The following is a 25,056-nucleotide window of genomic DNA, read 5'->3' as shown; positions in this document are numbered from 1 at the left end:
TGTTGACAGTAGACAACTCTGGACAGCAAAATTTGCTGTTCTTCTTTCATAATTACTTAACTGTATTTTCTAATATTTGTAAAATAACTAAGCATTACCTTTAAAACAAACTTTACAGACTCTTTAAGATTTTTAGCCATTTATTAAAATATTATAACAAAATCCAGCTACAAATATGGAAATAAATTTCCTCAAGAAATTGGACTATTAGGCCTCTATGTGGACTAGAGCAGAAAAGACATATCTCTGAAGTGAACTTGACCTGATTTCAGCTCTCTGTGTAACCTGGACAAAATACTCAACATGATTTCATTTTCCTTTCAATAACACAGGATAAGTAACAGCAACTTCACAGCTTTGGGAAAAGATTAAATGAGTCATTACATATAAATTAGCATGAACTAGACCAAAGTAAATGTTCATTACTTTCATCCTTCATATAATCACAAATAATAGTTTGCTCTTTTGGCTGGAAAAGGGGAGGGAGGGAGGGAGGGAGACATAAATTTGTTTTGTCGAAACTTCACGGAATGTATTCACTTAAGATAGATGAGCAAACTGGGGGAAGGAGGTGTCTTTTTTATAAGAGTCCCCTATTTTAATGCTTTTTGTTGTATTCTGTGATGGTTTCTAATTAGTTCCCATATTTATAACATATTACTTCACTATCTAGGAATAAAAGAAACATATATTAACCACTGATAATCCATAACCACCACCAAATGACAAATTAAAGTAGCAATTCACAAGTCATTTTTCACCCATGTGAGCACCACACACAAGCAGGTTAAGTATGCCATATTAGAGCAAGCTATTAGAGTCATTTGCCACTCACTACAGAGCTAAAGTTGGGTAACAGCAGCCCTAGTCCTATCCTGCAAAAGGCAGAGCTGTCTCCTAAACTAAAGTGTGTTTCAGCTTTGCATGTTTTCCACAAAAACCATTTCACATTTATAACTGCTTCCTAACATTGAATAATAACCCCAGATACTGTAATTATCTTTCAGATTCTAATCCAATCAACAAATATTTACTGAACACTGGGTGCCCACTACTATTACTTCTGGAGCCAACTTAGATTGTATGTGCTCTTCACTGTGGGAGAGAAGACACGTACAGAGAAGAGAGAACAAACGTCTTAAATATTATTCAGGCACAGCCACTATTCATAGCATTGACTTCGGGGATCTACCTTGCCCTTTTTCTTTGCTCACCATCCCACATCTTTGCTCAAAGACACTTCCTTTCAGGTTACTGCAAAGTAAGTGTGGGTGTCTATTTTCAACAAAATCAACTGAGTGCCAACTCCAAGCAAGTCGGCAAGCTTGCCCTGTAATGCCCTCCCAGCAACTGCTTCCCCGTCCCACTTGCAAACACACCACTTACTCATTAAACATAAACTAAGCACCTATTACAGCCAAGGAAATATACAAGTGGTAGGAAAAAAGGACAGCCCATGCCTCCAAGGAACACAGAGTATAATGGAGCTGTAGACTTCAAATCCCATCACTTGAGTATCAAGCAAATGGCACCCCCTGGAGTTGTGCAAAGCAGTGGCCCTAAATATACTGGGGGAAATCCACATATAAGCATATGGGCATAGATGGCTAAAAGGCATCATCAAAAGGTAGTATAGATTTGTAGATAAGAGCATGAACAATGAAGCTACGATGGCTGATTTCAAATCCTTGGCAAGTTATTTGATCATACTGTGCCAGATTCCTTATTTCTAAAATAGAGAATAGCTATACCTACCTCATTGGCCTTCTGCAAGGACTGAGTTAACACATGTAAAACACAATGGTGGACATTAAAAAAAAAAAAAAATGAACACAGTGGTGCTCAGCACTGTTAGCATTACCTTATCATTAAGTATAATAAATGTGTTAATTATTATAGGAACATAAAGGACCAGCACCTAACCAATGAGGGGAAGGCGGATCCATTGGGAATGAGTTCCTGTAAGGCTTCCTGAGAGAGCTGACTCTTCACCGTACCAGAGTCTTTGAATATAATAAGTTACAAAGCTTTTTTGCAAATCACAGACCAGATGAGTAAGATCTTGATGAGCGTCACTTCTGTTGCCCAGAAATCTTCCCTCCCCACTTAATCTCAAATGCATGAGTGAATTCCTAAAGAGCTGGATATATGTAGAAGTTTTATAAATATTATTTTACACACTAGCAATTCAGTAGCAAATGCTCTTATAAAAGCAATTATTTTTTTCTTTTCATTAGTTTTTATTAACAAGTTCCAGAAACCCTTTGTCAAACTCTCCTTCACAAGCCTAAATATCAATCCTATCCCCACATGCACATTCCAACCTTAACACCTAAAATCATTCCATTAATGTTCTCACTTCATGGGAAGAAGATGGGAATTTTGATTACTATCAGCTGTTCATAAAGTAGTCACAGATGAGCACATTTCTCAAAAAAAAAAAATTTGACATCATTGCAGCAAATGGTGTAGGAAAAGCTAGCCCATTTCTATGAACAATATCAGTTCAAACACTGTGCAACCTGATGCTCACTGTTGCTCTCAGAGAAAAGGGCCCTGCCTATGAAAGCCATGCCAGATGAAGAAATGAAGTTCTGAAAGGCTGTCATTATTGCCAATCATTTCAATCCTGATAGTTTTAAGAAGGATTACGGAGCCTCCCATCTGAAGTCGGTGCCCCAATGGGGGCAAACCCTCTTGTCTACTCCCCCGAAAGTTGAGGGGTCCAGTTCCACTTGGATAAATGGAAAAAGAAATTTCACAAGCAGAAAGCTAAAACCAGTGTGCTAACAACTGAATGATCATTAATACTAGTTTTAGCCAATAATAAAGTAGTAGAAAAAACTTTTGACTGGTATCTAGGCATCCTGAAATTTCTGCCTCAGTGCTTATTTTTTGAGACTCAAGAGTTAGGGCTTCCCTGGAGAAAGGAGCAGTGCCCACTTTCAGAGATGCAACACATTTGGCTTCCTGCTGATAATTTCCCAGAAAATAAACTAGTTTTTCTAAATTAGTTGCTATCGTTGTTATTTCTTTCACAGCTGATATACTACTTAAAAATTAAGTACATGGAAAGCCCAGCTTAGAAACTTCTTCTAGACGTGTGTAATGCCACTGATGCCTCAAGAGGACAGACAGTATCACTGGTCTCAAGTAACATGAAGCCTCAGTGTTTTGCAAACCCATATTCCATCTACAGCTTTATGCCAACAAGTAAAGCAATCTCTGTTTTTTGTACACCTTCCTGAGCATCTGCTTCGCTGTCTTAGCAGTAACTGGTCAAGCAAGAGTGATTTTCAGAGTTCTGGACTATATGCCTTTGTCTACCGAGAAAGTAAAATTTCTCAGGAGACAGCAGAGTGATCTGGGGAAGTAGAAGGCATACTCTGAGAAAGCATCCTTCATCCTTTAATTGGCATAAGTTGGTGCTTGACACCTTACAAAATTATGTGAGTTAATAATAAAATTCCTTTAAATATACCCCCTTCAAAAATCTTAGTTCTCATAAATTAGGTAAAACTTTTCTCAAGGGAAATTTTGAATATGAATAATATTAACAGTTACCTGATCTCCACACACTGATCTTGAACAGCAGCCAAAAGTTTCCCATTGCTTTCATGGGAGAGAAAGAGAAACAAATTCCTGTATGAGTATTTGCAGCCGTCTTCACCACAGATGGAATCATTTGAAGAAATTAAAATCATTTTCAAATTTGTTCACATCTTTAATTATCCAACTTTTGACTTTATAATTAGATGAGTATATAGATACAAAAGCATACAAAATAATTCAATACAGTTGAATTAACACATTTAAACAATACTAATCATATGTGGCACAGGGAATTTATATACAATAAAAATCGAGACTGCAAGCCATAAGGACCCCAAAATTAATATCCAAAATGGAATTTAAATGGTTACCCAGGCAGAGGAACATTATGTGAATTTTATGCATCCTTACCTTGCAAGTACCAAATGCCAGTTCACCTGCTTATTAACCAAACGAACCAGTCCATCAGGGAGCAAAAAAGGTGCAGGGCTGAAACCACAACACATCGGCTAACTTAACATCTAATCACGGAAACCACATATACGTAGGTAAACATTATAAATAACATAGATCTATGGCAAGCGATAAGGATTTTTTCCCATTAGAATATAGAAACTGAATACTGGCAAACCCAAAACCAAAACTTACTAATTGGATATCTGAAACTTGACCACATAAATTTCTCTATTTCCAGAAAAACCTGGTGATGTGTTCAATGAAATAAATTTTTTATTTTTTCTAAGGAAAAGATACTGAGGGTGCCAGTAACACAGCGGAATGAGCTTATAAGAAACCCCTCCTTGGGAGGGAGGGAGATGCAAGAGGGAAGAGATATGGGAACATATGTATATGTATAACTGATTCACTTTGTTATAAAGCAGAAACTAACACACCATTGTAAAGCAATTAGACTCCAATAATGATGTCAAAAAAAATTCTAAGAAATGTTTGACATCTTTGCAAAAAAAAAAAAAAAAGAAAGAAAGAAACCCCTCCTGCAATGCACACCTAGAAATTCTGGCTCAACTCTAATGAAAACAAATTCTAATGTACAGCTAAACTCACAAGAAAGAAATCTCCAAGAACTACAGATGCAAAGAGAACTGAAAGTTAGATTGGGTACAGGACAAAGAGAGAAAAAGAACTCAAAACGAGAGCTAACACCTGGGAGAGGAAATGAGCTGTGGACCACAGGAAGGACAGCAGCTGGAGGTGAGACTCCTGCAAAGGCCAGGACTCTCCAATGGCAGTGCTATCAGAGAAAGGAGAACTAGACAAACGTCACCATGGGCCCAGGGAGACCTTCCAGAATCTCATCTCCGCCTGGAATTGTGGTCTGTGGGGGGATGGGAATGAAACCTATGAAAAAATCAAAACCCCAAGCTTTTACTGAATGCAGGATTGGACTGCGATTTCACTTTACTCACGTGACACAAGATGCCCAGGCATAAGCTCACGATAGCATTGTTCACAAAATATATAAGGAAATAATCCACCATACGTGAATCAGGAGATAAATTAGAGTAACACATGAAGAAATCAAGAAAAAGGTGGAAAAGAAGCAGAAAGAAGATAATTTGACTGGAGGGTGGGGACAGGAAAATGAAAAATAAAAATAAAAACACAAAATAGGATAAAAAATATTAGTAATTTACATTCAGTATATTCATGTTCATTTTTAAAACATAAAATGTTTAATGCCATCAGATAGTTACAGAAATAATAAAGATGAAACATGCACCTGAATGATACAATCAACATGAGAATGGTAATTCCCTCTGGAGGGGAAGGGTGGGGCAAAGGTCGGGCAGAGTATGGGGAGAGGACTTGAGCTGTAACATCTTGCATACAAAGAAAAACAGGGCTCTCTGAAGCAAATACGGCAGAAAAGCAACAACTGCTTTAATTCAGATGTGGACAGAAATCGTAACAGGTTTATTATATTATTGTCTGTAATTCTCAGTCTGTTTATAGTATTTCATTACTGAAAGGAAAAAACTTGAAAAGAAAAAGCCTCTGGAAAGATATATTGGCCCCGAAACCTTTTAGGTACAATTACCATAAACTCAAGAGCAAAAAACTCAACTACAAGCTTTCTGAAAGAAACATACCGCAGGGAAGACGAGATCATCACCTCACGGTGTGCTCACTGATGGTCTGTACACTGACCAACGTGGCCAATGCAAGGAAAGGACTTCTTGGGAGAAACATACCTCCTGATGCCTGATCTTAAGGTGTTTACACGTTGGATGAGGCTTGTATCAGAGGGAGCTCTTGGAAGTCCTCCTTCTTAACAAATAACAAAAGGACTTACTGTCAAGGAGTGACCCAAACAGACGTATCTTCTGCCATCCCTATCCACGGGTGCTCAGCACTAGCAAGTGTAGCCCAGTGAGACCAGGAAAAACAGCCTACCTCTTACACTCCCCTCCCCACTGCTACCCTCTCCCTCACTCAGTTCTCGATCACACCCCACACCCCCAAAAATAAGATAAAATTCAATAAGAAATTTAATTTATGCACACACACACACACACACACAGTAAAAGCAGAAAAGCACTGGAGCTAACCTCAGAGAAGAGCCAAAGGTCCCTTTTATAGAATTGGAACTCTATTATCTCTGGAGCTTTTAAGATTAGATGTCCTCGAGTAAAAAGCAATCTGTGGTAAAGAATTCTATAAAACAATTCCTACACATGCATCTTGGTCAGAATAATCATTTCATTGTTCCTTTTAAAGGTGAATATTAGCACCAGGCCTAAAAACACACTTAACATTCAAAAGACTTAAGAAGTTCCCAAGAACTGAAACCTAAAGAACCTTCTCTGATGCATAGCAACTGAATGAATACTGACCACAAGAGTCGATATAACAATAAGAACAAAAAGGTTTTTAAAAAGATACACAAGCACAGATCCATCATGTGGGCATTCAAGGTAAGGCTGAGAACACTCAGAGAAAGCAGAAATTGTTATGAGATATTCCTAATAACGACTAAGGGATCAAAAAGTACCCTACTTTTACTGAGAGATCTTGTCAGGGTAGGCCAAATGTTTGAAAGGTCTATCTTATAAATTGGGTTCACCTGAATGTCAGTATCCATATCACAATCTGGGATTCAATTCTGAAAACTTAAATCATAAATACAAATAATATTGTTTGTATTTTCTGTTCATACTGTTTCTCTGAAGAATTCATGACTCACCTGTACCAGATATATTGGCTTAAAAATAATAAACGATCTGTAATAAAAAGAAACAGCAAAGCCAAATATGAATGAGCTATTCTTTAGGAATCATTTTCAATTTTAGATTTATTGATAATAATTCTAAAATATACTGTAGACTGAGTCATCACAAAACAAAACAAGACATGGAGAATACAACTCTTGACAAGAATAAATATAATCTAATATACACTATAACTTTTACATCATATATTGGTTTATATTAAGTCCCAAGTTTGTGTTATTCAAAGAACTTTGAAGTATTTCCTAACAGTACAACAAGTAAAAGTGGTCTGAGATGCTAAATTTCTCCTAAGAGGCTTTAATAAAACCATAGAGTAGAAGTCATAGTAATCATCCATTAAAACCTAAGTATTTATATAAAGGTTAAGATACCATTTTACACTTTATAGCGAAGACTTAAAAAATAATAATATTGCCTAAAATGGGGAAGTCCATGGGAAACAAAATCTCTAACACATTATGGACAAGCAATGTTTTATATGATTCTATTTAAAATTTATACATGTGTGAACCTGTGTACATGGTTATGTATGTATCAATAGCAAAAGGTCTGAAGGATAAGAGATTATCTCCAGGTGGTAAAATGAGGAATTATTTATTCTAATTTGCGGTTGTCTATATTCTCTAAACTTTGCACATTTTATTACTTGTGTACATTTCCTAAATTTTCAAAATTTCACATTTGTGATAATGAAAATTGAACACACTAGTATTTCTTGTAACAGAAGATAAAAGTATTTTATCTTTATCAGAAGATAAAATTAGAGTTAATTTCAAGTACTCAACTCCTTTGAAACTGAACCTCCTTTTTATAAGTAGCTGAAATTCCCCAGTATAATAAGGATGAGCTTTGGATCCAGAAAGAAATGTAGTCAATCCAAATGCATGACCTTGGGCAAGTTTCCTCATCTAAAAACACAAATTCATGACAGCACCTACCTTGTTGGTCTGGTAAAGGATTGCATCAATAAATATACATAAAGCCCTCAACACCAGCTTAATCGGCTAGTGCTCAATACTTTCTCAGATCTTGTGAGCTCATACATAAAGTCTGTCAGGAGTTAAACGAATGTCCTGGTTAATCAAATTTGTAATTTGAGTGACTCTAAACAGATGTATCTGAAACATCATGTAAAACACTTAAAACGGTCTGTCACTCTCTTTTCACCGTCGATGTCCGTAGATTCTCTGAGTGGGTTTGATTTTCCTCATTTCTTCCAGAACACATCCATAATGGTTAAACTCAGGCCATACTTTAAGCCGCATTAAAAATGTATGTGTGTAAACATATGCATACATATGTGCATATACACACATATGTATATTTATATAGACATATATATCATATATGTATATATGCATTTTTTATAAAATAAAGCTTACATAACATTTATGCCATTCACTTTTAATCAGGCTCTATATTAAAACTCAGAAAAACACATTTTCAAATCACTAAACTTCCTAAAACAGCACAGTTATGAATAGAAAAAAATAAGAATGAGAAAAAAATTATCTGCTAACTGTATCATTATATGTAGAAAAATAAATATGCTATACTTACCCCTAATTGCTTTTGTGATGATAAAGGATGCACCATGTTTCCGGTTGCCTCTAGGCTGCAAATGGAAAAACAAAAACAAACACATTTGAGAGTTTTCTAGTAATACTTATACAATAAGTTATATTTATTTGCTAATACTCAGAGTACTGGGTACAAGTTACCAGTACCCATAAAAACTACTTATAGGGACTTCCCTGGTGGTCCAGTGGTTAAGACTCCGTGCTCCCAATGCAGGGGACCCAGGTTCGATCCCTGGTGGGCCGCATGCATGCCGCACCTAACAGTCTGCATGCCACAACTAATACCTGGCACAGCCTAAATAAATAAATTTTAAAAAAAACTACTTACAGATAGAAACAAAGCAAAGAGAAGCAGGAGAATCAGTACTTTATCCAGTAAAGAAACTCAGAAAAGATGTTGTAAATAAGAACTCATATGGGCTGGGCTCCCTGATCTTTAGAGAAAGTCCTTTCCGATCTTCCTGCATGTTCTGAGCCAAAAGCAGTGACTGGCACACGTTAGGAACTCATAAAATAACTGCTGAATAAATGTGGATTCCTGGTTCTTACTCTTCATTCTGTGCCTGGGAGGTCCTCTCTACGAAACTAATAACTCCAAGGTCCAGATTACCAACCCCTACGACCCCTGTTTAACAGAGAACCCAACGCCGGGTCCGTAGCTCATAAATCTTCACTCCCCAAGACATTTTGCTATTACAGCGCATATTACGGTAGGCGATGAAAAACGTTTACTCCACTGTCTTCCCTCTAGACTGCAATGCAAGTACCACGAAAGCTATTCACCTCTGTAAACCCAGCGCCTGGCACAGTGTCTGGAACACGGACGCACACACACATACACTCATTAAATGCTTATTTACTGAAATACACAAGAACCGGCGCAATTCAGGCCCAAGTAGGAGCAAAGGTTTGATGCCGCGCTCCACGACAGCCCAGCAGATGCTGAGATGGACTGTAGGGTCCTGGAAAATCCTCCCACTTCAGATGAGGATCAGCCTTGCCCAGCCCTAGCCAGGCCGCGGAAAGGGACCACCAAGAGTCTAGATATGAGAAGGACCCTCGAATCCAACGCTGTGCCTACCCTCCAAGTAGGAGCGGCGAAACAAAACGAGCGTGGGGAGGTACATGCCTCAGGGACCGAGGTTCCGCCCCCTGACATCCTAATTTGGAGCCCAGGAGGAATCCCAGGAAATCCCACTTGGGGGACCCAGACCCTCGCTAGCCCACGGTACCGTTGCCAGGGCGACCGCATAAGCGGCCGAGTCCTGCTCCCCCGCCCACCCAGCTCCACTCTCCTACTGCAACGTGGCTCTGCCGGGGCAGCGCCCGCACTAAGCTGGCCTCAGCCCTGGATGGGCCTGGTTCACCTGTACTTCTGTCTCCGGGGGCCACTCGGTATTGACCAACAGGTCATAGAGAATCGTCTCCTCCTCGCCCTCCGCAGTGCCTGGATTCACAGCCCCCGCTGACTCGGAGGCCGCCATGTTTGGCCGGACCTGAGCAGCTGGGGGCGGGGCCAGAGCAGCTGGGGGCGGGCCCCTACGGCATCCCGCAAGGGACAAGCTTCCCTGGCCGCTCCGCTTTTGGTTCACGGGGAAGGGGGTGGAGTTAACAGGGCGTGGAAAGGAAATGCTGGGTTAACCCTTGTGTCGGTACATGGGACAATGCCTATTGCTTGTCTGGGCTACAACTTAGGTCCTGGTCCCGGTGCACTCCCTGTTTATTAATTGCGTGAGGTCAGCCAAGCCTGAACCTCTCCTATCCAGTCAGCTTCTATAAAACAAAAGTGATAGATCATATCCCTGAGATCTAGCATTTATGTGTTCGTTGCCTACCTATAGAAAGAGGGCAAACAGCGGTTTTTAAATAAACACCAAAAAGTTTTCCAGTGCAGCAGGTTGAACTAATGAAAGGTATGAACTAATGAACCTAATGAAAGGTATCAGGGGAATTCCCTAGGTGGTCCAGTGGTTAGGGTTCGGCGCTTTCACTGCTGTGGGCCTGCAGTTCAATCCCTGGTTGGGGAACTAAGATCCCCGCAAGCTGCACGGCAGAGCCAAAAAAAGTAAAAAATTTAAATTAAAAAAAAAAAAAGGTATCAGAAGAATGATGCTATAGGAGTTCAGAAAAGGCAATGAAGGCCAGAGGGTCTAGAGGGGCTTCCTGGAGGAAGTGGAGTGTATCCTGGGTCTTTAACAACAGATAGAATTCGAATCAAGTGGAGAGGGTTTGGTGAGAGCCTTTCAAGTAGGAAGAAATGGGGTGAGCAAAGACAGAGGCAGAAATATCTAGTTCAAAGCGCAGGCAGCTGACTAGAACCCAAGTCCAGAAAGAGTGTGGGGCAATAAAGTGGAAATAATAGGTTGAGGACCTACCTGGAGGTCCAGTCTCATTTGTTCACTCATTGATTCATTCCTTCATTCAACAGGTGCCTCTCTGTGGAAAGCCCTGCCCTGTAAGCAGAGCCTATTGCAACCTGAATGAATACACAGTGTCCAGGGAATTAGCACTGTGTCACATTCAAAAGAAACACAAATACTGAAGATATCTTGCAGGAGTTATATTGTATAATATCCATCAAGACGCATCAGGCAGAGATGCAATTAAAACCTTCCTCTGGGAAGCCTAGGCCTCCTGCGCCTCCCAAAGTTAAATGACCTCAAAGCAAGCCTGAATCCCCTGCCTGCTCCCGCTTCCTCTCTCACCTCATCTCCCGCTCCACAGCCACCTTCAGCCACGCTGGCCTTGCTGCTTCTGAACACACCAGACACACATCCTCTTCAAGCACTTGGCAAGGGCTATTCCCTCTCCTTGGAAGAGGGAACAGCCCTCTTCTACCAGATATTTGCCTCTTTCCCTCATCTCCAACTTTTTGCTCAAATGTCGTCTTCTCTCTGAAGCCTACCCTGACTGCTCAGTTTAAATTTGTAACCACCTTCCCAGATCTCCCTTACCCACTCTACATTCTTTTCATAACACTTGTCATTACCCAAAATGCTATATAATTTATATGTTATTACCTCTGTTTATTGTCTGTCCCCTTTCACTTTCACTCTGCTCTGCTAGAACAAAGTGCTCTCCTGTATACATACAGATGCTAAAATGGAAAAGAGTCAGCTTTCCACCTGTGTAAGGGAAAATCCAGATCTTCCCTACAATGTATTTCTTCCCTGGGAGTCTCCTCCACTTCGTACACAAAGCTCTTCACTTCTGACACTTCTGGTCACCAAGTGTGTGGAGGTTTTCCCCACACCAACAAGTTCTTGGACAACTGCTGGTGTCCAAGAATTCAGCCCAGTTCTGGCACTATCTAACTGGAGATCGTATCAATCCTACAAGTTAAGGGCTCAGTCTCAAAAGACTAACCCCACCTCACAGACACACACACTTCAGATGCCGGTCAGAAAACTCAGGTTATCACCCGTGCTTCTGACCAACTGGCTATAGACTGGAGATTCCAAAGGCCCCCCTCCTTGGGTTCAATTAACTTGCTAGATAGAGCAGCTCACAAAACTCCGGGAAACACGTTTCTTGCTAAAGGATATGATAAAGGATACAGATGAACAGCCAGATGACGAGATACAGAGAGTGAGGTCTGGGAGGGTCCTGAGCACAGGAGCTTCTGTCCCCGTGGAGGTGGGGTGCGTCATCCTCCCAGTGTGGACAAATTCACCGGTCTGGAGCTCTCAGAAGCCCCTACTGGTGGGATTTGTATGGAAGATGCCTCATGAATGTGTGATCAATTATCAATTCCATTTCCAGTCCTCTCCCCTCTCTGAAAGATGGGTGGGGGAACTAAAAATTCAAAGCTTCTAATCATTGCTTGGTCTTTCTGGTGACCAGTCACCATCCGGGAGCCCAGTCACAGTCAGCTCATTAGAACAAGAGATGCTCCTAGTATCCTCACCACTTAAGAAATTACAAGGGGGGCTTCTCTGGTGGTGCAGTGGTTGAGGGTCCGCCTGCCGATGCAGGGGACACGGGTTCGTGCCCCGGTCCGGGAAGATCCCACATGCCGCGGAGCAGCTGGGCCCGTGAGCCATGGCCACTGAGCCTGCGCATCCGGAGCCTGTGCTCTGCAACGGGAGAGGCCGCAACAGTGAGAGGCCCGCGTACTGCAAAAAAAAAAAAAAGAAAGAAAGAAAGAAAAGAAATTACAAGGGTTTTAGGATCTCTGTGCCAGGAACCAGGGGTAGAGACCAATATGTATCTTTTTCCTTTCATCTCGCAGATGCTATATCCATCCCTGCCAAGTCCCCAGAGTTGATAACAGTGCCTGGCCCAGAGCAGAGGCCAAATATATATTATTGGTTGAATAAATGAAAAACTCCCCCCAGAACCTTTTCTACACATTGTCTCCCCCAAGTACTTCTCTTCTCAGCAGCTGTGTCTTTTTATCAAATCTTCAAATGCAAACACCAGACATCTCCTCTCCCCACCCCACTCGGGCTGGCAAGTTGCAGAGCCTCAGGGCGCACTTCTTACATCACGTGCTGCCGAAGGTGAAGGAGTAGGAACACCGTTCACTGGGAGGGAACACAAGGTCGGGGGTGGACCCTGGAACATACGGGGCCTCCACAGCGCCCCCTCCCGTTTCTGTGCGCCTCGTCTCCTCAGCCCTTCCTGTCTCACCCTTTCTCGGATAGAAATTGAGATTGTGTTCTACTTCGTTCATTTTCTTCTCTACCTCCACCTGATGGACACAAGCATAGCCGGGAGGTAACAGGCCAAGCTGACAAAGGATGCTCCCTTCTTAGACTGTATTCGCGGGAGACCACCACAAGTGCATTACCAAGAATTTTTTTTTCTTTCACCATCATCCCACTGTGTTCATTGCTTTATCCATCCTCACCCTTACCCCATTCATAGTTTGCACACCAGAACAGGAAACATAAAGCCATGCCTGGCTGACCTCTGAGGAGGGGCTTGTATTCTGAAGAAACAAAGCACAGGCAGAAACAGGACTATTTGGAAAGTGACTGGACATTTAACTTGGAGCAATTCCTGGAAGGAAGATTCTGCTACCGGAGGTGCTTGGAGCAGATAGACAGATTATAAAGTCTTCGTCACCACCATTTAAAATCCAGAATATTCCTGGGAAGGGAAGAATGTGAGGTGACCAGTAATGCGGAAGAAGGTGGTAAGAATACATATGTCCTGAGAAGTGCTCCAGATGGAGACCATCAGGCACGGGGGTTGGAAAGAAAAGGCAGAGACGTGATCAAAGTGCAAATCAAAGTTCACCTGAGTCAGAGGAGGAGTGATTTAAGACGGGTTGGGTGACTGAAGCCAAATAGCTAATGGATCTTATTTACAGTCACTAATTAGCTGTCCAAATGGAGACACTTTTGAACTTCTCACTCTCTCTCTCTTTTTTTTTTTTTTTTTTTTGGCCGTGCTGCGCGACATGCAGGATCTGTTCCCTGATCAGGGATCAAACCCGTGCCCCCTGCAATGGAAGTGTGGAGTCTCAACCACTGGACCGCCAGGAAAGTCCCTGAGACACTTTTGAAAATGAAAAGGGATGATTTTAATAATTATGCCAGGAAAACAGGCATGAAATAGGACTGTCCTAGACAAACCAAGGTGATGGTCACACTGACCGTAAACAGGAGAGTGGCTGATTTAGTGAAGAGACCTCGGGCAGTTCATAAGGACAGCAAGACTTTTCATCATCACCCTCTTCTTCCTCCCTCGTACGCACAGTGACAGCTGTCGCTGGGTCTGCCCAGGCCTTTTGCTCTTGGAGAACTGCTCCAACCGCCTCTTCCTTCCCTCAGCCGGGAAATTCTCGTGGGGCTGCCAGTCCCCAAACTCTGCCTCCTTGATCCATGTCTGCCCCCTCAGAGGGTCCCATTCCCCTGACTTCAAGCATTGGGCAGAGAATTCTTCCCTGCAATTTATTTATTTATTTATTTTAAAGATTTAAGTGGTGGAAAAAAGCACCTTTCCTTTTTGGATCACTAAGTTTGAAGAACACAGATTGGCAGCTGTCAACAGCCATCGTACTCACAATGGAGGGAAAGGCTGTCTGCATGGTCAGAGAATGAAACCAACACGCAGAGGAAAACCAGAGAGCGGGAGACTTCATTTGCTATCAACGTGCCTGAAACAAGTGACATCTGCGTGCTTCCATCCTCCCAGGTAAGCAAGCGAGTACAGTCACCTTAAGCTAATTTGAGTTGAGTTGCAATGCCTTGAAACCACTTCTCTCTTGCCACTTCTACCAGTGGATTTTGCAGATTTACCTAATTTAGAGTCTGTAATGTATGGCTGTCTGCAATGTGGCTTCCGAGTTGAGTTATTAGTTAATAATACATTGACAGTATTATTAATTCATACACTGAGAGTATTCATGGCTTACAGAGCCCTTTCATCCTCACAGCCACTGCTGATGTGAATAAACAGAAGCTCTGGGGTGAGATTCAGATCCCCATTTCACAGGTAAGGGAACGAAAACTCAGAAAACTTCAAGGTCGCAACAGACTCAAAATTCAAACACAGTTCTCCAGGTCTTGGTCATGCACTCCTTCCTTCACACCACAGCACATCACAGGGAGCATTTAGATGGTGGAAAGTGGAAATGAACTGTCTTGGATGACCAGAAGTTCCAACATGTGAGATGGGAGTACTACCAACCTGTTCTCTCAGCGGTAGGGGGTATTAAATATGTCACAGATACGAGTTCGGTTGCCATGTATTACCGTGGTCATCTAACCAACTTCTTAATTTAGCTGAAGGTCCCAGTCTGGTTTAAAGATAATTTAAATCACAAATAAGTCATTCTAAAAGGAAAAATTATGTTTTCCAAATAACCAAAACAAATGGTAACTCTGTGAGCTACTTAAGGAAATAAGATTGAAATAAAAATTGAGACGATTCCAAAATAGGCATAATAATAATAATGGCTACAATAATGGCTCCAAGCACTGTGCCAGGTACTTTGTTATACCTTTTCACTGCAAGGGAAGGGTTAATATCCGTACAAATGAGGAAACTCAGGCCCTGAGTCATTGTCACCCAAACAAGTTTACACACAGGTAATAGTGGATCCAGAATCGAAACACTGTTTTGTCTAATGTTCAAATTATTAATAGAGAAGGTATTGTGATATATCCCTTTTAAAGAGAAGTTTAAGCCTTTAAACTTTTGTATAAGCCTCTGATGAGGGTAAGGAAAAAAAAAAGATAGAAAATGTCCCCATTTCTTTCTATCCTCACAGCGTATTGAGTATGCCTCAACTGAACTAAAATATAATTCTCCTCCACTTTGCTGATGGCCATAGACATTTCTACCTTAGAACCAGACAAAAATTACTTATCAACATCTCACATAAAAGAATCATTTTTATCCTCTTAATTCTTCCAAGTAGAGCTATCATTAAGTGATAGGTTCAGTAGAAGCTTAGCAGGTTAACTCCCATCAGCTAAAAAGCCCATGAAGCCAGAAGCCATTAATGATTCTGCATTTAACCCTTTACATTTCTGCCTATTAGAGACCTCTGAGATTAGTTCATCATATGAAGTTGCTTCCATTTAAATTTGAAATTGTATAGCAAAATTGAATTTGGACATTTAAATGCTGCCTGTTATAGATGTCATACATCTGTACTTGATTGAATGGTAAACTATGTATTGAATGGTAGCTCTTTATGAAGAGAATAAATTTTCATCGTAATAATAAAATGCTTTGCAGAGCAACCCAAGACATTCTATTTCCTCCAGAAAGCCTGAAGAATCCCAGTCAGTCCTTCTATAAATATTCTAATACTGCCATAATATGTCTTGACAGGCAAATAGACGTTGTAAAGTTCAAGCATGGTATTAGCTAAGAAGAAACCGCCAGCCCCTTGCTTAAAGTTCATTTACTCTAATTCACTGCCCAATTCACACAGGCCCCTTTCCCCCATTTTCCTCACTCACAAATCATATGGAACAACAAACTGGGGAATAGCCTTACCAGAGGCATATGCAGTGACAGATGCAAAAATGAGCAGCAAGTGTAAGAAGTGAGCAAAAAAATTAGTAAAAAAAAAAAAGGTAAATTAATCAACCATTGACTTATTACTAAGAATAGCTCTTTTGTCTGGTTTAAAAACAAAGGTAAGCGATCTGTAATGTGCTTGGAAGCATCAAAAAGTAAGATGAATTAATGGATAGATCGGATGAATAAATGGAAAGAGACGTCATAAAACAAGTGTGGAGGACTTCCCTGGTGGCGCAGTGGTTGAGAGTCCGCCTGCCGATGCAGGGGACACAGGTTCGTGCCCCGGTCCGGGAGGATCCCACATGCTGCGGAGCAGCTGGGCCCGTGAGCCATGGCCGCTGAGCCTGCGCGTCCGGAGCCTGTGCTCCGCAACGGGAGAGGCCACAGCAGTGAGAGGCCCGCGTACCGCAAAAAAAAGAAAGAAAAGAAACAAGTGTGAAAAAATACGAATGATAGAATCTCAGTGGTGGGTACATGAGTGTCCACTGTAAAATTCTTTCAACTTTGCTACATGTGAAAACTTTCATAATAAAATTTTGGGAAAAAATGTAAATCTATAATTTTCGATAGCACAATCAAAGGATATGGGAGAGAGAGTCCAATAAATAGTGTGATAAAATCCTTTCTGATTTGGGAGCGGGACAGAGATTCTAAATAACTGCAAATTTTGATAGAAAAATATACTGTTAATTATATATTTTCTTTGAAAGAAAGAAACATAACACATAGCTTCCAAACCATAGAATAGAATTTTAAAAATAAAGAAAACTATCCCTTTGAGACAGGAAAGGACAGAGTAAATAAGCAAACATAAATGAGGTAAAGCGAAAATTCTCCCATTGGAATAAGATGGTACAATAATCATTAAGCTAACACAAAACCACACACTCACATACACATCCAAACGCACTTCACACACACACACAATACTCTCTTCCAACCTCGCCTTGTCCCATAAAGAGTAATTTCAGAAGTTTGGAATATAATTTCTTCCCTGCTCCTTTAATCAGTCATTACCTCTTCCAATATTGCCTGGACACCATTCTCTTTAGATGTATGTTGCACTTTACATCTTTGTGGGTGTCTGTGTTGTGTATTCAGTATCATTTCTTCATCTCTCTCAGTTCGCTCGTTCACTTCTCTGTTTAGTCTATATTTAACCTTTCCACCAAGGTCTTCATAATCAATTATATATCTTATTTCTACAAGTTCTTTTTAAAATTCAAGTATGCCGGTCATTTTGTTAGTTGATTATTTCTTACTTATGTTTCAATTCCTACTTTTAGAAATACATCAAACATAATTCATATTCTCTACCTGATATTTCTAACACCTGAAGCCTTTAAGGATTTTCTTTTCCTGCTGAGTCTTGCTCATGGTGGCTTATTTCCTTATGTAGTGTGTGTGTGTGTGTGTGAGAAAGAGAGAGAGATTGTTCACTCATGTGCTTTGGAATACAATCTGTGAGCATTTTTTGAGGCCTGGGTTAGAGGGTGCCTTCCCCCTGAGAAGACTTGCCTTCACTTTTGCAAAGGCATGTGCGAGACTTGGGTCCAGTTTAAGAATCTATATTTCAGGTATTACAAATAATGTGAATTTAGCCCCCGGACTTACAAGAGGGTCAGGCTGTGGTCACAAATTCTCAAAAGACACCTTTATATCCACTCATATTCCAGGCTGGGCAGACGAGTTTATCTGCTGTAGGACTGTGTCTTATGAGATGTATTTTTAATTGCATAGCTCTTCATGGGTCCTACCTTTATGCAAAGGGATCAGTGATCCAACTTCCCTCCTTTCACAGGCCCAAGGCTGTAATCCCTGTCCCCTATCCCATCCCACCCACCTCTATGTCAGCCCTGAAATCAGAGCTCCATCTCTAATGTGTCCCTAAAGCACCCGGCGACTTCACTGCTTGCTTCTTCCATGTATTCTCCTGCCTATTGCCAGGACTCTGGGTTTCCTTTACTTTCTGACAAACTCATCCATTCATTTTAAAAGTTAAGTATTTGTTTTTATAGTTTAGCAAGCACTCTTGGTGTTTAGCAAGCACTCTTGGTGTTTTTATATTTTAGCAAGCACTCTTGGTGTTTGTTCGTTTGCCTGAAATAAAACACTCTCAACCTCACAGAGGGAAACACAAAGGGCAAGGCATTCTCCCCAGCTTTGCCAAAAACAACTACACAGCTCACAGGCACACAGACCACAGACAGCAGATCAACAATGGCTCTAGGGGGAGGTGACTGGCAGTATCCAAAAGGAATGGACTCATTTGCCCACATGTTTAAGATGCCTCTGGGTCTCCCTGGAAGTATTTGGTAGGGGATCTTACAAATGATGAAGCGTCCCGTGTCACCAACCAGGCACAAAACCAGTGAAATTACAGCGTTTCATGTTCCAATGATGACTACCATTCATGTCCACAGACTGTGGACACCTAGGGAGTCTCAAATAACACCGATAATTCAAAACTTCAAAAGGCAACTATAATACCAAAATGTTGTAATTCTTTGTGGACAGGGACAATGGCTTTTTAATCCAGCTGTAAACCCAGCTTGAAGGAAGGCTCTGAATACATTTTTATTGACTTCATGAATTATTCATGGTTATGTAACTGTTACCCATTAACCCTTTTTGCTTAAAAGAGAGATTGTAACTTTCAGAAATCATTTCTTCTCTCCAGCAAATAATACAGGCTCAAGGAAAATTTCTCTCAATAAATTAACCGCTTATGAGCTATGATTTTTTCTTTTTCTCTTTTACTACGGTTGTAGCGAAATTATGGTCAAGTCCTTCAGTTTATCCTTGAGTTGCCTGCAATGGAAACCTACAATGGAAATATTAACCTAGAGAACAAGGGTTCAATGAAGCTGATGAGGAATCAATCATGAGTTTTTGTGTTTTTTGTGTTTTTTTTGTGGTACGCGGGCCTCTCACTGTCGTGGCCTCTCCCGTTGCGGAGCACAGGCTCCAGATGCGCAGGCTTAGCGGCCATGGCTCACAGGCCCAGCCGCTCCATGGCATGTGGGATCTTCCCGGACCGGGGCATGAACCTGTGTCCCCTGCATCAGCAGGCGGACTCTCAACCACTGCGCCACCAGGGAAGCCCACTAAGGCCTTTTTTCCTCTCTCATCTCCTCCAGTTCAACTCTTCCCGCCTCCCCCCACCCCAATCAAATCCAAAGAGCCATCAAACAGGGACATTTAATGATATTTTTCTTACCTGTCATTTCCAGTCGGACATTCTTTGTCCTGGTTCAAGTTTCAGTTATATCTTATGTGTACGGCTGAAAGCCTGTGATGGAGCCTACACAAATCTATGCTTCACAAAATCACCAGAAAGAGTTACATAAAATAAAAATCTGGTCACATCACTGTCTTGCTTAAAATCTGCTTTACCCACAACAGAGGTTCTCAGACTGTAGTCCCCCAATCAGCAGCAGCAGCAGCATCACCTGGAAACTTGTGAGAAAAGCAAATGATAGGTTTAACCCTAGACCTACTGAATCAGAAACTCTGGGGAGGAGGGGCTCACATCTTCATGTTAACAAATCCTCCAGGTGAGGGCACTCTGAGGTTGAAAGCCACACATCTACCAGATTAAACCAATCTTCTTAATCTGACATACACAATCCTCCCTGATCTAGTCCAGGTCCGAACACTTCCGCCTTATTTCTATCCATTGTATGACTTGAACTTGACATCTGAAAAATGGAGAAATATTTGTTATTTCCAGGTGTGGAAGCCCATCCCCAAAATTGTCCTCCAATGGTCCCAGCCTCCTTGCATTCATGCCTTGTGTGTTTCCCTCCACGTGGAATAGGGTTGATCTCTAATCAGTGGGATATTGTGGTAATGAAGGCATGAGGCCCAAGGGCAAAGGGTTATGGAATGGGCAGTGGAAGAAGGTAATTACAAATACCAGCTACCACCACATGACCAGTTTCAGAAATGTGGACTACAATTATCATGAGTATTTCTTCCTTATTTTGTTATGAACGTGTGATTCATATCCATACATATATGGATATATTTACACACACACGACAGATAGCTTCATTTCCTGCCCTTTTTAAAATCCCTTTATCGTGCAACATAAGATGTATTTATTTTATGTCATAGTATTTAAGTATTGATAACCTTGCATCATGGTATTCAAGTTACAAGGTATCAACAAGAGTAAACAGCATGCAAGGATGTTGCATCCTCCTCTGGAGAAAGGGTTAGTGAGTTTTCAGATGTACACAGGATAGTTGTATCATGTTAGGTAGAAGTATGACCTCGTTATTATCTTCATTTTGAGATTAAGGGTGGTTTAAGGAGATGCCAAGTTGACAAGAGCTGGACTTGTGATGGTTAATTTTATGTGTTAACTTGTCTGGGTAAAGTTGGGCCTCATCCAATCAGTTGAAGGCCTTGATAGAACAAAAGGCTGACCTCCAACAAGCAAGAGGAAACTGCCAGCAGACAGCCTTTGGATTTGAACTACATTATCAGCAACTCCTGGTTCTCCAGTCTGACAGCCCACCCTGTAGATTTTGACCTTGTCAACCTCCATAATGGCATGAGCCAATTTCTTAAAATAAATCTCTTTCTCTACATATACACATCCTATTGGTTTTGTTTCTCTGGAGAACTATGACTAATACGTGGTCACACCAAGTTATACCCTGTCCCACGTGCTTTTCTTACAATGAAATGTTGACATTCCCCCTTTAAATGGTGGAATCTATGATCCCCTTTAACCTAGCAGACCTTTGTAACTGCCTCAATTAGTAGAAAGAGGAGGAAGTGACACTGCTTGACCTCTGAAGCTTGGTCATTAAAGACCACAGGGTCCTTGAGATGCTGCTTTTGGAATACAACCACCATGTTGTGAGAAAGCCCAGGCCACATGGAGAGGCCACAGCTGGCCAACAGCCCCAGCTAGGGTTTCTGTGTCATGAGCATCAGTGTGTCACGTGAGTGAAGGAACCTTCAAATGATTCTAACCTCTAGCCTTCAAGTCTTTCAGCTGAGGTGCTAGTTACTGAGGAACAGAGATAAGCCCTTCCTGCTGTGCCCTGTGCAGGGTCCTCACTCCCAGAATCTACGAGCATAATAAATGAAGCTTTTATGCCACTACATTTTGAGGTAATTTTTTATGCAGTCATAGTACCTGGAACATGACTATTCAGAGAGACACTTGAAGCAGCCTTTACGAATTCCCAGTCTTGCTATTATAACATCAGGGGAAACTATATGACCAGGCAGGATAAATTTCCACCATATTCAGGATTATTTTCTCCAGGCATTTTGAAGAATTTTTTTATGTTGATATATTTTATTAATTTATTCAGTAAATATTTACAGAATCCCTCTTTGCACTAGGTGCTACATTAGGGGATTAGGAGATCACAGCGTTTGCTTTCATGTTGCTTATGAGCTATATCTGAAAGGATTTAAGAAGATCTATATGAGTGACTGTAACACAAAACATGGCAATTTGGGATCATAATATAACAGAGACCATACAAAGATTGAAGGAAAATGGATGGTATTGATTTCCTAAAGGAAACTGCTTTCTACCCAGACTGTGAATTTCTTTCTAAGGGTTCTGAGCATGTAGAAGGGATTGGGGAGTGCAAATGTGTCGCATAAGCTCTGTGCATGTTTTCTGTTTAACCTAGGCTAAATAAACTCAAATTGAAATTTTTCCTATAGGTCTTTGTATTAAGAGAACCTGAAAATCAAAGAGGATATTCTTTTCAAATGTAGTTTTGTAAAATACAAAAAATTGGAGCAAGTAATTTTTCTGATGGCCCTCTTTTTTCTGTTACGACTTCACCAAAGGATACAGAGCTGCAACAAAGGGAACTCAAAGTATATGCCTCAGAGCAATTAAATAGCCTGTTAGATAATCTCTCTCAAATATGAGCTATTTTCAATACACTTTGGGTGCTGTCCTATCTATCTATAATCTATCAATCATTTAGCTATATGCCTGATGTACCTGGAATAAGAACAGCAAAGCTGTCATTAACTGTGAAGATTTGGAGAATGGACTTTGCCCGGAATGTCTCTTACCCATCAACATGGACTTTGCCGACTGGAGTAACATATACATAGAACCTATATTTGTCTTGGAAAAAAGATCTTTGGATTTTCCCTGGCAATTGCATAATTGTTATTTGAACTTCATAATTCTATTATGAAGGCAACTGAAAAAAAATATGTCAGGCTTATGATAATGACTGATTGTTTCAGCTATTAAGAACAAACAAACAGAAATACAAAACCAGAACTCCAGACCAAAATCTTCCGTTTGGCCCTGTGGAACATTGAATTCCACAGGAAGATGGATTTATCTTCTCCTTGGGTCTGTCAAAATGAATAAATCATTTTGAAGAATTCTTGACCACCCTTTTTATCAACCCCCTCCTTCTTTAAATACAGCAAGTGGTCTTGTTTCAGTCTGCTTCAAATAAAATTCACAGACCTTGGGGATTTCCCTGGTGGTCCAGTGGTTAGGACGCGTCATTCTCACTGCCGAGGACCCAGGTTTGATCCCTGGTCAGGGAACTAAAATCTGACAAGCCATGTGGTGTGGCCAAAAAAAGTAAAAACAAAAAAAACAAAAAAAAATCACAGACCTTGTTAACAAGTGATCAGTTTCACAGATAGGAAGGAAGTGCAGTAAAACAAGGACCCGGGGAGAGAGGCTGAGAAAGCAAGCCTGCACCCTAGGTGCAGGTGCAAAATGTGTCTCTTTTGCAGGTAATGGAACTCAGGGGTCCTGGCAGATTCTGGGCAGCTGGATTCAGGACATCTGTCTGGTGCAGAGCCTCTTCTTCAACACCCACAACCTCCAGGCCGTGTTCTCCTGCTCAGACTCTAAGTGTGGAGCCATTTCCCCACGAGCCATCGGCGTCGCTGGCAGGAGCTGATCAGCACAGGAGCTGGCGGGCAGGGGGGTCGGAGTGGTGTTCATGCCTGCGGGCCACTCAGCACCCAGCCATAAATCATGTCCCTGCCTGGCTTGCTTATGACAAGACCGACACAGTTAGTAAGATCTCTTTTTCTGTGTTACAGCCCCTCTGAAACTCATCTGAGTTGTCCTTTGTCTTCTGCTTCCCATATATCTGGAGTGATGGACTTTATGGCCACTTCTTCAGGGGATAGAAAATTATAGGTCTCTGGATTTATGTCCATTTGCTGTCTCTCTCTGGTCCCTGCACCATAAGGTGAACACTGGGGCAGCGAGAATGATGTTGCATTCTAATAGATCTGGACCCGTTTCTGACAGCTTATTTTGACAAAAGCATAAAATTCAATGATTGTTGCTCAGCTCAGAAGCTGTGGGAAATTCAGAGGGAAAAAAGAGGATGTTAAAACATGAGCCTTCGCTGTCTCCAAACTGCTTTCTGAGTCAGGTAAACTGTGAAAAACAGGGTAGACTAAGCCAACAAACTTAATGACAACAATGGCTGGTCCGGAAGGAACATGATTTACCCCAGAGGATGAACAGGCTTTTTCCTGATGTTGAGGGATTGCCACCTGCTACTTGAACAAATAAGGGGTCTGTTAGGGAAGCAGGGGGGTGTGGAAGGCAACCTCTGAGCTGGTCCCTAAATGATCCTCATCCACTGGTCCTCATGCCTTTGTGTGTGTCTCATGCCTGTGAACAGGTCTCTGTGACCAATGAAATATGGCAGAAGTGGCAGTGTGACTTTGATGGCTAGGCTGTAGAAGATATCACTCGCTCTGCTTTGTTTACTAGGATCGCTGGTTTCGGTGGCAAAGGGGGGTGGTGTAGGGGGCGCCAGCAACCATCTCATGAGAACATTCAAGCTGCCCTAGAAGAGGTCCAAGTGGAGGACAGAGGCCTCCTGCTAATTGCCACGCAGTCATAAGAGCCAGTGGCCTTTACAAGCTGATCTTTCCCCTCCCCCACCCCGCCCCTGCCCCTAGACTTCAGATGATTGCAAACCTGGCTAGCAGCTTGACTACAACAGCAAGAATGGCTCTGAGTGGACAGGCCCAGCCAAGCTGCTCCTGAATTCCTGCTCCACAGAAGTGTGAGCGATAATAAATGTTCACTGTTTTAAGTCACTAGATTTTTGGGGTCACTGTTCTGTAGCAATAGATAACTAATGGAGGGGTATATAAATTAGGATTAGGTTTGGTCATTTGGGAGAGAAAACCCAAAACAAAGAAGATAGATGTTTATCTCTCTCTCATGTAAGAAATCTAGAGTCACAGTTCTGGCTGGTACAGTGTTCCTTGGTGCCAGGGACTCAGCTACTTGTCTCGTATTGTTCTGCCATCCTCAGTACATGGCTTTCTTCTCATGGTCCAATATGGCTGCTCAAACCCCAGCCATTGCATCCCTATTCCAGCAAGAGGAAGGAGCAAGAGCAAGAAGGATGCACCAACTACATTAAGGGCACTTCTGTTTATATGCCACTGGCCAGAACACAGGCGTACGGCCCCGCTACCAGGGGGGTTAGGAAGTGGAGTCTTTTTTTTTTTTTTTTGCGGTACATGGGCCTCTCACTGTTGTGGCCTCTCCCTTTGTGGAGCACAGGCTCCAGACACGCAGGCCCAGCAGCCATGGCTCACAGGCCCAGCTGCTCCGTGGCATGTGGGATCTTCCCGGACCGGGGCACGAACCCGTGTCCCCTGCATCGGCTGGCGGACTCTCAACCACT

General features: G+C 41.7%; 1 protein-coding gene across 3 annotated transcripts in view; it reads right to left on the bottom strand.

Annotated features, from left to right (window-relative positions):
* The window catches only part of NBAS (NBAS subunit of NRZ tethering complex), a gene marked incomplete at its 5' end in the record, with an annotated part of 354,840 nt that extends 344,973 nt beyond the window's left edge, over positions 1 to 9,867 (bottom strand). For all 3 annotated transcript variants that reach the window (XM_079721535.1, XM_079721536.1, XM_079721537.1), the window contains 5 exons: positions 3,565 to 3,612; positions 3,964 to 4,041; positions 6,758 to 6,794; positions 8,364 to 8,418; positions 9,751 to 9,867. In XM_079721535.1, the coding sequence (XP_079577661.1) occupies positions 3,565 to 3,612; positions 3,964 to 4,041; positions 6,758 to 6,794; positions 8,364 to 8,418; positions 9,751 to 9,867 (335 nt within the window). The remainder of the gene's footprint in view (positions 1 to 3,564; positions 3,613 to 3,963; positions 4,042 to 6,757; positions 6,795 to 8,363; positions 8,419 to 9,750) is intronic.
* Positions 9,868 to 25,056: the final 15,189 nt, after the last annotated feature.

The sequence above is a fragment of the Hyperoodon ampullatus genome (assembly GCF_949752795.1).
Source record: "Hyperoodon ampullatus genome assembly, chromosome: 15".
Lineage (NCBI taxonomy): Eukaryota > Metazoa > Chordata > Mammalia > Artiodactyla > Ziphiidae > Hyperoodon > Hyperoodon ampullatus.
This window is presented reverse-complemented; position numbering and strand designations above follow the sequence as displayed.